Source organism: Calliphora vicina, chromosome 4 (genome assembly GCF_958450345.1).
Source record: "Calliphora vicina chromosome 4, idCalVici1.1, whole genome shotgun sequence".
NCBI lineage: Eukaryota > Metazoa > Arthropoda > Insecta > Diptera > Calliphoridae > Calliphora > Calliphora vicina.
In genome coordinates this window covers 110,645,857-110,662,279 of record NC_088783.1, presented here as the reverse complement: position 1 = coordinate 110,662,279, position 16,423 = coordinate 110,645,857, and the positions used below count along the sequence as shown (strand labels likewise).

The 16,423-nt window shown below is 26.9% G+C and overlaps 2 protein-coding genes across 4 annotated transcripts; both read right to left on the bottom strand.

The window, feature by feature from the left end:
• Positions 1 to 752: 752 nt before the first annotated feature.
• On the bottom strand, positions 753 to 1,159 carry LOC135959274 (uncharacterized). The gene is made up of 2 exons (XM_065510399.1): positions 1,006 to 1,159; positions 753 to 908 (listed from the first exon to the last, which is right to left on the bottom strand). The coding sequence occupies exons 1-2, from the start codon at positions 1,105 to 1,107 to the stop codon at positions 753 to 755; spliced, it is 258 nt and encodes an 85-aa protein (XP_065366471.1). The 5' UTR covers positions 1,108 to 1,159.
• A 4,882-nt stretch (positions 1,160 to 6,041) lies between these two features.
• Positions 6,042 to 14,058, bottom strand: LOC135958834 (uncharacterized). 3 transcript variants are annotated; one of them, XM_065509747.1, is made up of 5 exons: positions 13,827 to 14,058; positions 12,935 to 13,642; positions 12,714 to 12,838; positions 12,561 to 12,652; positions 6,042 to 6,882 (listed from the first exon to the last, which is right to left on the bottom strand). In XM_065509747.1, the coding sequence occupies exons 2-5, from the start codon at positions 13,249 to 13,251 to the stop codon at positions 6,265 to 6,267; spliced, it is 1,152 nt and encodes a 383-aa protein (XP_065365819.1). In that variant the 5' UTR covers positions 13,252 to 13,642; positions 13,827 to 14,058; the 3' UTR covers positions 6,042 to 6,264. The 3 variants fall into 3 exon arrangements, with proteins under 3 accessions (XP_065365819.1, XP_065365820.1, XP_065365822.1); XM_065509748.1 differs by having other exon boundaries at positions 13,843 to 14,058; XM_065509750.1 differs by lacking the exon at positions 13,827 to 14,058 and having other exon boundaries at positions 12,935 to 13,217; positions 13,503 to 13,569.
• Between the last annotated feature and the right edge of the window lie 2,365 nt (positions 14,059 to 16,423).

Sequence of the window (16,423 nt, the reverse complement as noted above, 5' to 3'; positions counted from 1 at the left end):
AAATAAATATAATTTCTTTGCAATTTCAATATTTTTCTGCAAAAATTTTCCATTTCATTTTACAAAATGTATTTTTACTACAGCAAACTTAAATTCTTTGTATATTTCTGTTTTATCACATAAATTAGTTGTTAAATAATGTTTGTTTTATCTTTTAAAAGCTTAATTATTTAAATAAAACTTTAATAATTTAAATTAAACAACAAAACATTTACCACACTAATATTTTACAGCTGGCAATAACTTCAACCCAAACAAACCAGATAATTACATCTGGCAATACTTGTTAAGAATGTCAAAGATCTGTTAGTGTTGCCAACTAAGTTTAGTTTGGTGAGTTTATAACAGTGTCAACAACTCATTCAAATTAACAACATTTAATAGCAGTTATAAAAAACTTATTTATATTAAATAGGGGATACATTAAAAGCTTATTTTAATTAAATTAATAATCAGCTGCAAACAAAAAGAAAATAACGAATGGAATCAAAAACTTTAAAATTTGTAAACTAAATTCTGAATTTATTCCCATATTTATAAAAAGTTTCAAAATTGTTTATGAATTTCAATATTAATTTCATTTGTAATGATTTCAAATTGATAGAAACTTTTTTATTTTTAGAAAATGCTGATTATTAACAACATAACATAACTTATTTTTCTAATCTAAATAAAAAACATTTTTCGAAAAAACTAAATTATTTCGTTAAATACTAAAGTACATTTTTCTAATATATAAATAATGTTATACACTAATTTTTTTGTGCCTTGATTTCTAATCTCTTCTTTAACATTTGATACGTTTGATGCATGTTACGCATTTGACCGCGTATTGAGGTGGTGACGTCACGTTGTAACTGTTGCACTTCCTGTATATCTTTACGTAAATTTATATATTCATTACGTACCTTTGACACCAAAAACAGAAAGAATGAAAAAACAAAAAATAATAAGAAAATATTGAAGAAAAGAATATTTCTTTTGATTTATTAATATTTCACCTACCTCTGACATCGATTCCAATAATTCTAAAACACACATATCATCAATTTCCTCAAGGTTGTTACAGTCCAGGCAACGTTCAACTTCGTGCAGCTTATGCGCCATTGTACACAATTGTGTGCCGGCATGGGCCACCTACAGGGAAAGATAGAGAGAGAGAGAGTGAGGGAGGAAGGGGAAGAAAAATCCAAACCAATATTAAATATATATAACAACGTAGATTTCTTTCAATATTTTATTCTTGCAAACCAAAAAAAATAATACATTTAAATGGTGTTTTTATTATAATCGTAAAGTATGATGGTTGGGTGTCGGAAAGAAACAAGAATAGCTCAACAAACAACTAGGGGCTAATGTAAACAAACAACAAAATAATAAAATAAAAATAAAAACAAATTGATGACGTTAAACGGTGAGAGTGGAATTACAATGTTGCCAAAAATATATACACTCTCATCATAACGGTAGTATGGTTGTTGTGGGGTTAAATTGAATGTTGCCAATTAGCGAGAAGAAAAATACTGATCGTATATAACTAGGTCAGAAGTCAGATTATTGACTATGTTCTGGTAACTGAATAACTTGGTGGATTGCAACAGCTCTAGCTATATAAATATTCGAGACATTGTTGCCCAAACAAATCGGACACCTTATTTACGACAGACCAAATTGGAGATGAATTGGAGCTGTCAACCATTCATCTTCCAGTATGAGCAATTCGGTCGAAATCAATAAGAATGATGTTCCCCAATCGTCTACCACAAAAATAGCCACTTTTCCGGTAAGTTTCTAAGTAAATTTCGTTTCGTATTTGATTAAAGAGATTTTCTTTGTTTAAAAAGCATGTAATTTCAATTATACACTTTGCTAGAAATAAAATTTTATCATAATGTTGATCTACAAAGATCCTGAAACAAAACTATTCTTAAAAAAAAAAAATGTCTCAATTTATTTCACTATTTTTAGTAAATAATAAACAACAAACTTTCTATATTGTGCAAAAATATTTTTATTTTTATATTTAAAGAATTATACAAAAGAAACCTTTACGAAAGGGAAAAAGTATAAAAACGGACAAAAAAAAGTAGAATTTTCTAATAATTTATTTTGTTTTTGCTAAAATACTTATATTTTTATAAAGATTTCAAAACAAGGTACAAAAAAAAGAAAGAAATCTAATTATAGGTAGGGGCAAATATTTGCCCAAAAAAGCATAACCACTTTTTTTAGCACAAATTAGTTTGACAAGTGTTTTGTAAGATCAAACAGCTCAAATAAAACAATACTAAATTTTTTGTTTTGAATCATACTAAGTAAAATAAGTTTTTGAAATAAATAAATGAATTCAAATGTATTTTATTTAGTGGTTACGTCTTTATCGTTAAATATTTGTCATGTGCGCCTAAAATTACAAAATAACTTCAATATAACTTAACGAGTGGGCAACACTGTACACATTTACAGTTATATTTTGTGCAAGTGTTGTTGTTGTAGCTGTTTGTATTTGTGACTAATCTTATAGATATTCGAAGAATTCCCATAAAAAATAATTAAAAATTCCATAAACTAAAAATAACATACAAAAATGTTACTTTAAATATCGGAAATGTTTAAAATTAAAATAAGTTGAGGTCTTTTAGGAATTCCTATATATTACAAGAAAAATTCCCTCATCCAGGATTCTTGTTTTGTTAGATATTCGAATGTTTTTTGTAATTTTGAAATAATAATTAATAAAGATTAATTTTAATAAAAAATTTACTTTATTTTAAGGATTCCCAAAAAAATAATAAAAATCCCATTTTCTGGGGAAGTAAAAAATTAAGAAAAATATTCAAAAACATTATTATTAAACTTAGATATGTTTAAAATTTAGACAATTTTAGGTCTTTTAGGAATTCCTAAATATAACAAGAAAAATTCCCTCATCCGGGATTCTTGTTTTGTTAGATATTCGATTTTTTTGTAATTTTGAAATAATAATTAATAAAGATTAATTTTGATAAAAAAATTTACTTTATTTTAAGGATTCCCAAAAAAATAATAAAAATCCCATTTCTGGGAAGTAAAAAATTAAGAAGTTTCATTGTTAAACACTGAAATGTTTAAAATTTGGACAATTTCAGGTCTTTTAGAAATTCCTAAACATAACTAGAAAAGTTCACTCATCCGGGATTCTTGTTATCATTTAATTATGAAATTATAATTAATAAAGAATTATTTAAACAAATAATTTAGGTTATAATTTATAAAAAATCCCACTTTCTGGGAAAGTAAATTATTTTAAAATTCAGAGAGTGGGCAACACTGTATTAAGTAACATTTACAGTTATATTTTTGTTGTTGTTATTATTGTAGCTTTTTATAGTTGTACTATAGTTGTGATTGCTTTTTAGGAAAGGTTATGTTTATTGACACTATACTTATTTAATATTAAGCGTTATCTGCGTCTTCAAAGAAACAAGAAAAGTTGAAAGGAGTGGGGTAGGTTGCAATCATTTGGTTTGGCTTGTTATTAGCCATAGATGGTGGTAAAATTGCAAAAGAGAGAGGAAGGGAGGGAGAGAGAGATATACAGAGTAGAGATGGTGTTATGATTGGGTGTAACTGTATATAGGTCAATATTTTATTTATCAATTTAAATGTCAACATTCATGCATATGAGGTTTTAAATATCAATATTTATTAGAAATGAAATATGTAGAAGGAAAAATACTAGGTTAATATATAGCAGATAGGTACTTACAGATTTTTCCAAATCACTTAAATCCTGATATGAAGAATCCATTATATTGTTTATGGTTTTTTTCAGATAATTTAAATTATGAAACTTTTTTTTAATAATAAATATTAAAATACCAAATTTTTAATAGTTCCTTTATTATTTTATTAAATTTATTTTCCTTTTTTTAAATTTTTTCTTAATTTTTTTTTTAAATTTCACATTTATTTTAGTTTTTTTAAATTGTGCTTTCTTTAGCTATTTATAAATTAATTATTTATTTTTATCCAATTTACATATGTAGGCTTAACTTTATTTATATCACTTTTTTTCTATTGAATTTTACAAAAAAAAAGCTTCTTGTTTCATGTCCTTTTTATAACTGTTTATTGAAACTTTATGTTACTGCCTTTTTATACGTCCTGTAAATACGAGTACCAAACTGTCTGCCAAACAACACTACACTTGGTCTCTTATTATTCCTCCTAAAAGTATGCTTTCGTTATAAATAAAACTTAACTCTCCTGATGGTATACACTTCTATACATATAAAATCTGCTATTTTTGGATACACCAAACTTTATCCAGCTTCCTCTTTAAACTGTAAGGTTTTTTTGCTTCTGTTTTTAATTCTAGTGAATTGATAACAATACCTTTCTGATAGTATTGCCGGCATTAGAACTGTATTAGGAAATGAGTGTGAGTATTATTACGCTCTTTACGCATCTCTCTTTTATAGAGAAATGCAGAAAGGGGAAACTTGCTGGCATATATGAAACTGAAGATGTATTTTCTGTTAATATTAAAAAGTTTTAAAAGAAATTCAAATTGTTTTCTTTTTATATTGAAAATTTTACTTTAATCAGGGATCTTTTTAAATTGAAAATTTTACTTTAATCAGGGATCTTTTTAAATTGAAAATTTTACTTTAATTGTGGATATTTTTATATTGAAAATTTTACTTTAATCGTGCATCTTTTTATATTGAAAATTTTACTTTAATCGTGGATCTTTTTATACTGAAAATTTCACTTTAATCGTGGATCTTTTTATATTGAACATTTTTCTTTAATCGTGGATCTTATATTGAAAATTTTACTTTAATCGTGGATCTGTTTATATCTAAAATTTTACTTTAATCGTGATCTTTTTATATTGAAAATTTTACTTTAATCTTGGATCTTTTTATATTGAAAATATTACTTTAATCGTGGATCTTTTTATATTGAAAATTTTAATTTAATCGTGGATCTATTTATATTGAATATTTTTTTTTAATCGTGGATCTTTTTATATTGAAAATTTTACTTTAATCGTGGATATTTTTATATTGAAAATTTTACTTTAATCGTGCATCTTTTTATATTGAAAATTTTACTTTAATCTTGGATCTTTTTATATTGAAAATTTTACTTTAATCTTGGATCTTTTTATATTGAAAATTAGCATCGTAAGTTCTTAAACAAATTTTATTTTGTTTTCTCTCTTTTCTCCAGCAATATTCTCTTTGTTTAAACTCTTATTTTCCCATATCCTTTCTATAATAAAAAGCCTAACATTTCTATTACAACTTAGGGTCTGTTTACACTTTCGTATTGTTTACATTTAGGGTATTGTGTGGTGTTTACCAAACCATTAACAATTTCCTAGACAGGAAAAGTAAAGTGGTTTTTGATTTATCATTCAAACTTGTAAATGTTTGGGAAAATAAAAAAACGAAAGTTTTTTTGAAGACAAACACCCTCGAAATATGGGACATGAAAGGAAACAGACAAATAGAAATATAACAAAAAGATTTGCATAAAAGTTTTGCTACAAAAAGGATTTAAATATTTAAAAGTAATTTAAAGCATCTCACTATCTATCTCTTCCGCCTTTTTGACGTTTACTGAGTGAAGGAGTAGAGGGCTGTATAAAGCAAACCAATTCTCACACACATTAAAAAATTAATGTCAATGACTCTTGGAAAGCTTTTCATAAACTAAAACTGAAAGAAGCAAAAAAATAATGTATATGAATAAACATAAAACTGAATGAATGGCATTTTAAGTGGTTGTAGGAAAAAACGCACATAAAAAGGGGTAAAAAAAACTGCTTCAAAAGGATATAAAAGCAACACTTGAAAATGTAAAGAGCAATTAAAAAAAAACTTTCTATAAATGAGAGAAAATAAACAGGAAAAAGGAAATGTGAAAGTCTAAATAAACAAATGTTAATTAAGTAATAATATTTAAAATGTACAAACAAATTTTAAATTTATCAAAGGTTTATAAAACAAAATTTCTATACAAAGTTGGTTTTATAAACTTTTGATAAATTTATTAATATTAGTAACAATTTATAGTTTTATTTATAAAAAAAACTTAAGTTTTTTGTGTTTAAACAAATTTAAAATACAATTTTTAGCTAAAAAATTTTACTTAAAAGAATGTGTTAAAATAAAAGCACAGCTTTTTTCTTTCTAAATATTTTACAAACACGCTTACACATAGCACATAAATATTTATGTTATAACATAAATTTCAAACTCTCATTAAATGTTACAGTTTGCCCAATTCCTTGGTGGCCTGCTCATCCTCTTCAACGGCCTTCATGTAATACAAACAATAGTCCTTTTTCAGAATTTGATGTTGAGCCAATTCACAGGTGAAGCGTATGCCTAGCTTTTTATATTCCAAAAAGCAACGCAGAAAATGTCTATTTGTCTCATGGACTTGGGGATGTTGCAAATACTCCTCACACGGCATCCATTTCACTTTGGCTATTTCACGTTCACAACGCTGCAACTCTAGAGAAGTGGGTGTCAAAGCTACCACACAATAGATATCGGAACAACCGAAAGGTCCGCCATGGGCATGTCTTAAGCTGATGACGGTATTGAAAACACTTTCGACACCGGTCTCTTCGCGCACCTCACGTATGGCCGCATCGACTAGGTTTTCGTGCGGCTCTGCATAACCACCCGGCAGCTTCCAACTGTTGGGTATTAGGGCAAAACGTTCGGATACTACTAGCACTTCGTTTTTGTCATTGACCACTAGGCCGCCAACGCCCAGCATGGTATGCGAATAGACGGGTAAATTGGGATATTCATCCTCGGGCAGCCAGCGATTGAGAACAACCATGCCCTCTTTGGCATGATGAAATTCGAAATTCATCTGAAAGAAAGGAAAACAATAAGAAAATTTTTAGATTTCAAATATAATCATCTGGGCCGAATCTTATATACCAAAGTATTAAGATAAATATTGAAAACAGTTGCAAATTTTAATATAAATATTGAAAAAAATATATTTTTGGTGAAAGAAAATTTTCGTGAAATTTTGTTTGTTGAATAAAAAATTTTGGTGAAAATTTTTTTTTGTTGAATAAAAAAAATATTGAAAAAATTTAATAAAAAAATTTTTCAAAAAGTTCGGGGGAAAATTTTTTTTTATTGAAATTTTTTTTTTTTTTTTTTAAATTTAAGATATTTTTTTATTAAAAAAAGTTTGGGTGGAAAATTTTTAAAAAAATTTTTTGGTGAAAAAAAAAAATTCTGGTTTACAATATTTTTCCCGATTTTGATCCATTATCGGTCCGAATTTATATTGCATTATATATGTCGTTGGAAATTCATTAAAATATCTATTATTAGATATCCATATTGTCTATGTTAATGGCTAGTAATCTAGATCAAAAATACGTCTAAAATCATTTGCGTACGTTATATAGGGGCTTCGGAAAGTTGATTTCAACATACAAGGTAGTTGTGGGTTTTGGCTTATAGCTCAGCCATTTGTGGGCCGATTTTACCGATTAAGAATTAAGTAGCAACCTACCCTGGACTATAGCGGATATATTGATGTATCAATCATGTATGAAAGTTATTTGGTTGCTTCGGAAAGTTGATTTCAACATACAGATGGGAAGTAGGTCATGGCTATACCGACTATATACTTTATGGGTTCGCTCTTGATAAATGTAGAAATTACAAACTTTTATACCCTTACGACTTATTGTAAAGCTTATAAAAATAGGTCTATGCCTTCTATATGTCTAGTCTACATGTATTCTATGTTTAGATTAAGATAAGTCATTCATAAACACACTTTTATACCCTTCACCTTCGTGAGAAGGGTATATGTATATAAGATTGTCATTCCGTTTGTAATGTATAAAGTATATATATTCTGGATCCTTATAGATAGCGGAGTCGATTAAGCCATGTCCGCCTGTCTGTCCGTCTGTCTGTTGAAATCAATTTTCTGAAGACCCCTGATATCTTCTGGATCCAAATCTTCAATAATTCTGTCAGACATGCTTTCGAGAAGTTTGCTATTTAAAATCAGCAAAATCGGTCCACAAATGGCTGAGATATGAGGAAAAAACCAGGACAACCTCGAATTTTTACCTATTTTTGACCTATATCGGGATTACTAAGACAATATGGATATCTAATGATAGATACTTCAAAGACCTTTGCAGCGACGTACATATATAAGATCATAGTAAGTTGGAACAAAATTTTAACCCGAATTTTTTTTTTCACCAAAAAAAAATTTAAAAAACATTTTTAATTTAAAAAAAAAAAATTTAAAAATAAATTTTAAAATTTAAAAAAATAAATTTTAAAATTTAAAAGAATTTTTTTTTTACAAAAAATTAAAAAAACAACTGGAAAAAAAATAAATTTTGTTTACCTAAAAATATTTAAAATTTGCATTTTGAAGTATAATTTGGGAAGGGTATATAAGATTCGCACAGCCGAATATAGCTCTCTTACTTATTTCATTATTGTTTTTGTGTTCTTTTATAGAAATATCTTTCCTATTTAATTAAAACAGCCCAGAAAGTTTAATTACTCTTATTTAACTGCCTAAAAAATAAGTAAACATGTGCAAAATAATCTTTATTGCTGCTGTAAAAATCAAATTTTAGAACAAACTTAATATTTATTTTAAAGTTCTGATTGTATTTATTTAAGTGACAAGTTAAAGTATGTAATTATAAATTTTATTATAGCTGTGTTCTCGTGCCTATATTTTTAGATATTAAATAAAAATTACGTAAAAATGTGTATGTATTTTGAATTCCTTATACATAATTCTGAAGACGAGACACTCCGATTTGTCAAACAAAAATACAACAAATCATATGTCTCATACAACAATAAAATACATTGAATAGCCATGTATTTTGTTGTTGCAAGAGTTAGGTTTTTGACAACAGACAAGACTTCTATAACCTAACTCGCAAATATTTAAACAAATGTCGGCATAACAAATTCTAATATTTTTAACATTTAGCCCCATTTTCACAGAAGTCTGGTTATTTCTTAACTTTTAGTTATACGGTCTGTTAAAATAATTTTTGTATGAAAACTGTTAATATAACTTTAGGTTAACAACTAACTAAATATTGTTTATTTAATTACGTTTCTTATTATTTTTCCTTTAATTTCATATTTAATATTGGCATTTTTAATATAGCTTTTCAAATACGTTTCATTTAATTTCAAAATTTGAATTGCTAATGTCAGGCATAACCATATTTAATGAAATCATGCACAATTTTAGATATATAGAGTAAGTTGCCTCACTGCATAATAATAAAAATGCAGCTTTCCAAGAAACATATTTGGCATCACTGCTTTACGTCAAACGTTAATTACAGCAAATGCAGTGATGCCAAGCAAATGTTTGCAACACTCGCCACATTTTATTTCTAGGTGCAATAAAATGCAGTTTACTGCCTTACAACGAGTCCACAACAGACATGAAATGAAATGCTGTTAAAACATGATGTTATGACTTCATGTTAAATTTTTAAAATGTTAATGGTGGAGTATCGTACTCATGTCAATGTTAAGATACATATTTAATTATTTTTTGATTGTCAGCGAAGCAAATTCTAAAAAATCGTGAGAGTGTTTTATTTCTTTGTGATTTTAGAGTGAAAATCGTGTTGTAAATGAAAAAAAGCCACAAAATGACTGCAGTCAAGCCTAAACATAATTTCATGTTATAAAAGAGTTATTATATCACATGGTCTAACAACCATGTTATCAGAAACCTGCTCGTAAATAGCTATGGCTGGGTTGAAGTTGTATAAAGTTCAGAAAGTTCCAGATCGCAATGCGGTAAAGAACTTGGAAGCAAAAGAACGTATGTATGTCAAATTTTATAAAAAAAGACACCTGTTGTATGATTAAACTTACGCTCCGGCAGACTCTTCATAACTTCCGGGTCAAGATTTTAATGTGGCTGATGGACGAGGTAATGTTCAAGAACAATACTGGAAAAAAACCAAACAAAATTCAACAAGAAGTTTCTGAGTGGCAAGCCATTTGCAATTGTGATAAAAGTAGCCAATCATTAGCCATTGACATTAAGCACAGAAATATATATTACGGATGTCTACAAAAACGGCTTTTACCTTTCTTAAAACAGCACAGAGTGCCTTCATATTTCTGGTCCTATTTGGCATCATGCCACTATGGAAAAAAGGCGCTTGAGTGGTACTTAAAGAATAATGTAAATTTTGTACCACGGTAGGCTAATCCACCCAACTATCCAGAACTTCGGCGTGTGGAAAGGTATTGTGCTCTTGTACAAAATTAAATAAAGAACACAGGAAAGGTATCCCAGGACAATTTTAAGAGTGTGTGGAACACTTTGTGCAAAAAGGTAACGAAAGCAACTATTAAATCTTTAAAAAATTTATAAATACCAAGTAATATGCCAATAATTTAATGATTTTGTAAAATATTTGAATAAATTTACATATTTTGGGTATTTTTTATTTAACTTGATACAAAATATCGTTAAACTTAATATTTTGTATAGAAAATAATGTTATATACAAAATTTTCTATAGGAAATAGTGTTATACACAAAAATAATATTGTACACACAGATTTCTATAGAAAATTATGTTACCCAAAGTGTTATACTCAAAATTTTCTATAGAATTTAGTGTTATAAAAAATGTTCTATAGAAAATTATGTTATACAGAAAATGTTCTATAGAAAATTATGTTATACACAAAATTTTCTATAGAAAATTAAGTTATACACAAAATTTTCTATAGAAAATTGAGTTATACACAAAATTTTCTATAGAAAATTGAGTTATACACAAAATTTTATATAGAAAATTGAGTTATACACAAAATTTTCTATAGAAAATTGAGTTATACACAATATTTTCTATAGAAAATTGAGTTATACAGAACATTTTCTATAGAAAATTGAGTTATACACAACATTTTTTTCTATAGAAAATTTTCTATAGACAATTTTCTATAGAAATTGTGTTATACAGACAATTTTCTATAGAAATTGTGTTATACTCAAAATTTTCTGTATAATTTTTTGTTATACAGAAAATTTTCTATAGAATTAAATTTTATACAGAAAATGTTCTATAGAAAATTGTGTTATATAAAATTGTATAACACTAAATTTTCTATAGAAAATTGAGTTATATACAACATTATGTATAGAAAACTGTGCTATAGAAAACATTTGCTATAGAAAATTGAGTTATACACAACATTTCCCATAGAAAATTGTGTTATACTCAAAATTTTCTGTACAATTTTAAGAGTGTGTGGAACACTTTGTGCAAAAAGGTAACGAAAGCAACTATTAAATCTTTAAAAAATTTATAAATACCAAGTAATATGCCAATAATTTAATGATTTTGTAAAATATTTGAATAAATTTACATATTTTGGGTATTTTTTATTTAACTTGATACAAAATATCGTTAAACTTAATATTTTGTATAGAAAATAATGTTATATACAAAATTTTCTATAGGAAATAGTGTTATACACAAAAATAATATTGTACACACAGATTTCTATAGAAAATTATGTTACCCAAAGTGTTATACTCAAAATTTTCTATAGAATTTAGTGTTATAAAAAATGTTCTATAGAAAATTATGTTATACAGAAAATGTTCTATAGAAAATTATGTTATACACAAAATTTTCTATAGAAAATTAAGTTATACACAAAATTTTCTATAGAAAATTGAGTTATACACAAAATTTTCTATAGAAAATTGAGTTATACACAAAATTTTATATAGAAAATTGAGTTATACACAAAATTTTCTATAGAAAATTGAGTTATACACAATATTTTCTATAGAAAATTGAGTTATACAGAACATTTTCTATAGAAAATTGAGTTATACACAACATTTTTTTCTATAGAAAATTTTCTATAGACAATTTTCTATAGAAATTGTGTTATACAGACAATTTTCTATAGAAATTGTGTTATACTCAAAATTTTCTGTATAATTTTTTGTTATACAGAAAATTTTCTATAGAATTAAATTTTATACAGAAAATGTTCTATAGAAAATTGTGTTATATAAAATTGTATAACACTAAATTTTCTATAGAAAATTGAGTTATATACAACATTATGTATAGAAAACTGTGCTATAGAAAACATTTGCTATAGAAAATTGAGTTATACACAACATTTCCCATAGAAAATTGTGTTATACTCAAAATTTTCTGTATAATTTTGTGTTTTGTGAAAATTTACTATAGAAAATTCTGTTATAGACAACATTTTCTATAGAAAATTGATTTTGTGTATAAATTGTCTATAGAAAATCGTATTATATAAAACATTTGTTATAGGAAATGTTGTTATACACAAAATGAACAAATATTTTGTCCATATTTTCCTAACTATGGACTTTTGAAGTTGAAATTATAACTTTATTATATCTTGCACAATCGGATTAAAATATTTTCACCAAAAACAACTATTGTAACATCAGACAATAGCTTGCGAATTGAACAATTTGAAACTAGTTTAGCTTACCTTGGTTAAATATGGCACCCATTCCGAATGTTCAGTTTTAACATGAAACCAAATGGCTCGTTTCTTTTGCTCCTGCCAATAAGCCAAAGATTCTGAAAAATATTTAAAAAAAAAAATTAATACAATTTTTTTTTTTTTATTAAATTTAAATACTTTGTAATTTTTCGCTAAAATTATCCTCAGCATTAAATTCCTCAGACGAATCTATAGTTACACCATTGAAACGATCCAAAGAACCCTTAAATATGCCAGGTGGAGCATCCATAATGTTTTTATATCTAATAGAAATTAAAGAATAAATTCAAAAAACTTTAGATAACTCAGAAATAGTTTAATAATTTCGTTTTTAGTTTTATTATTATTATTTAACTTACTTATGAAATGTACTTAACAATCTTGTTTTATCTACTTTTTTTATTATCTTTAATAAGGAAGTAGTGTTGCTGTTTCTGACAGCTGTTTGCTGTTGCTGGGGTTTTGCTCTCCAATTTTTATTTAGATCAATAGAAGAGAGTTGATGATAATTGCGTGTTGTTGTTATTGCTTTTAATTTTGAAGTAATTGATAAATGTAACGATTTTGTTGTTGCCGCTGCTACTGTTGCCGTGTTGGCTGTCACAAACGTCTTTGTTGTTTTGAAATTTGTCGATCTTAAAACTGTTAAACCAACATACTTTAGACTAGACGACATTTAATTGAATTTGTTTTTTTTTTATATATTTGTATGTATAATTTTATTTGTTCTGGGTTTTGTTTTGTGTGCGAATCAACTAATATTTCGTAATAATTAAACAATAATACAATAATTTCAGATGCCAATGTATTATACAAAAGTTATCAATAAAAATTATAATTATTACAAACCAAATTTGTATGTAAATGAGTTAGAATGGCAAAAAATAAAAAAAAAATATACAAATAAAACTAGAAAAATATACAAACAATTTGTACGGGATGGGTTGATTGATGTTGGTGTTGTACGATTAGGAAGTGTATGTGTGTAGAGAATGTCTAGAGAGCGCGATAAGGTATTAGACGTTTAAATTAACCCAAACTACCTACAAACATACGTAATGGTTAAACTGTCATAAAAAAATAGAAGAAAAAAAAACTAATTTGATATAAAATAATATAATATACATAAGTATAAAAGATAAGCTGCATAAAATGATGGCTAGTAACTATCATACAATTATTTAAATGGAAAATTATGAAATGAAATTATTATAAGGGTTATATATAACACATAAAAACACATAAATTAACCTTAATTTATTCTCACAGTGTATTTTATAACAACTTGCTATTCCCGTTGAATTTTGTACTCTTTGTTTTGTTTATTTCGTTTTATTTTTCCAACAACACTTTGTTTATATCATTAATTCGTTTTTCTTAGCTTTATTTTTAATAAAATTTTATTAAAAAATATTTATTATACAAATTTAATTGATAAATTAAAATCTATTTGCCAATAAATTGTTGTTTTTTACAAATTTGTATAAAAAAATCGAATAGACTTTGTGCGTATAACAGCTGACTTTGATTAGTGCTGCTAACATGACATTTCCTGTCTAACAGTTGTTTGTTTATCATAATAACAGTTTTAGTGTTGGTAAGTGTTTTTTTATACAAAATAGTGTGGGAAAGTTTTATGTGTTTAATTTAAAACATTTAACGGTTTTAATTGTTATATTTATAAATTAGGATTCATGTTGCTAATTTAATATAAAAATTTTAAATATTTGCTATTATTAATAAAAAAAAATTAAAATTTGTATTTTTAGTTTGTTATAGGCATATAAAATATAGTTGTAATTTAAAATTGTATGAAATTTGTATGAAAAATATAATTAGATTTTTTTTTAATGCATATTTCAGTATGTTTTATTTTAAGCCTATTTAAACAGAATAAACCAATTTAAAATTTTAATTTATTTCAGTCAAAAATTATTTTTTTTTCTTTAAATATTTTAAGAAATATAATCAGCCCAATTATGAATAAAAAATTTCCGCGAGAGTTTGTTCCCCGGGAGTTTTTTCCCATTGAATTTGAATAGGAAAAATGAGAGAAGGGAGAAAACTCCCGGGGAATTTTTATTCATAATTGGGCTGAATATGAAAGTATTTTTTTTTTAATTTGGCTCAAGTTTATTTATTGTATGTAATTAAGAAATATTTTATTGTTTTCCAAATTTTATTCCAACATATTAATCTCAAATTAGTATAGTTTCTGCAGTAATAAAAAAATCTTAAATATTGTTACGTTTTTACCTTTTAAAAACGGTGGTTTATTTCCTTTAAATAAACCATCTTCTTTTGATTGCAAATAAAAGCAGTTTAGTAGTTTAAAATTTGTAACAACTCTTTATTGAAATATATATAACAATTCAATCCTTTGGATATTTAAATACACACATTTATATTACACATTATGTTTACTCTAACAGCGCCGATGATGGACTAAACTAACTGCAACTTTTTGTAACTATTTATACACACAGTGCCATTATTCTAGAAGCTACATGAATTATTTAACGGACCAAAACAGAAGGTTCCATTTCTACAGCTTTTGAACGACCTAATGTTCATGTTAGCAGCACTGTGCTGCCAAGTATCCACTTATGACAATCTATACAAAAGCTGTTGGATTTGGAAACCCGTGTTAAAATCGTTAAATTCAAATTGATAATGCAATTTCATAACACTGCCCCCGTTTAAGCCTTTTCGTACCGTATAGGCACAGATTCACTTCTTCCATAGGCAGCTAGTCGCCTTAGATGTTCAACCTCGATTTTGAATATCGGTCTTCCACATTTATCCTATAGACCATGTCGTCCAATTTCTTAACTTTCGTATATGCTCCTTCCCATTTAGTTTGTAGATTGGAAGACAAACCTTTATTAGTCGCTGCTCTATCATATCTGGCCTTTTGGACGTTGGTCATTTTAATTCATCTCCGAACGAATTCATGAAGTTCTTTTTCTTCGGTGAATACATTGGCAGTAGTTTCTTCACAATCGTTCACTGGAACCCGGTCCGAAGACCTCTCCACAGGGGACCCAGATCAAGAACCCCAGTTGCTTAGTTGGAGGCAAAATTTGAGAAACATAACATAGTCCATTTTTGCCGTAATTAGATCCAGAGGTTTCTCCCAATTCAGTGGCAAATTATATAACCTCCTATACCAAAATAAAGCAGCGCATTTCTCCAATTCTGAGGAGAATCGCATAAAACCCTTTCTAAATGAATTATCGCGAAATGACAAGTCTTGTGTCAAAGTTCCTTCTCAAACTTAAGCAATTTTAGCAACTTCCTCAGAATCTCTGGATAATTTAGCAGTAATGGCCGACTAGATTGGAAATATTTCCTGTTCATTATCAAACAACATTGCTGACATTCAAGGTGCAATTGAAATTACCGTAATAGACCACGAAGATCATCTGAACAGGTATGTTATTATCATCGTAAGTTTGGAAAGAACGATAGATGTTCTCGTCAACAATGTTCCCACACTACCACATATTTGGAAAACTCTCAAGGCGGTAACTCAGAAATACAACTAGTGACCACAGCCAAGCAGCAAATCGTTTATTTATTTAAAAACACAACTTTAAAAAATATTTTGATTGAAAATGGAGCTGACCAAAAGTTTAAGAAACGTCCAGAAATTTATAAATTATTTGCCGCTAATAAATTGGCTTCATTTTAGTTGCTTATAGGTTCTCTAAATATGACCTTAGTTAACTTCAATCGTAGGTATTTATAGTCTAAGTTTCGCTACAATCACAGTTCTTTATAAAGTCTTAATTGAACTTCAATCGCAGGTCTTTATAAAGTCTTAAATATAGTCCTAGTTTAGCTTC

Excerpts from the sequence above, each read along its gene's own strand:
- LOC135959274 (XM_065510399.1), bottom strand. The coding sequence starts at position 1,107 with ATGGCGCATAAGCTGCACGAAGTTGAACGTTGCCTGGACTGTAACAAC. Across the intron at positions 909-1,005 it reads TATTGGAATCGATGTCAGAG|GTACGTAATGAATATATAAA; the intron begins GTAGGTGAAATA and ends TTGGTGTCAAAG.
- LOC135958834 (XM_065509747.1), bottom strand. The coding sequence starts at position 13,251 with ATGTCGTCTAGTCTAAAGTATGTTGGTTTAACAGTTTTAAGATCGACA. Across the intron at positions 12,839-12,934 it reads TTGTTAAGTACATTTCATAA|ATATAAAAACATTATGGATG; the intron begins GTAAGTTAAATA and ends AATTTCTATTAG. Across the intron at positions 12,653-12,713 it reads TTTTAGCGAAAAATTACAAA|AATCTTTGGCTTATTGGCAG; the intron begins GTATTTAAATTT and ends AATATTTTTCAG.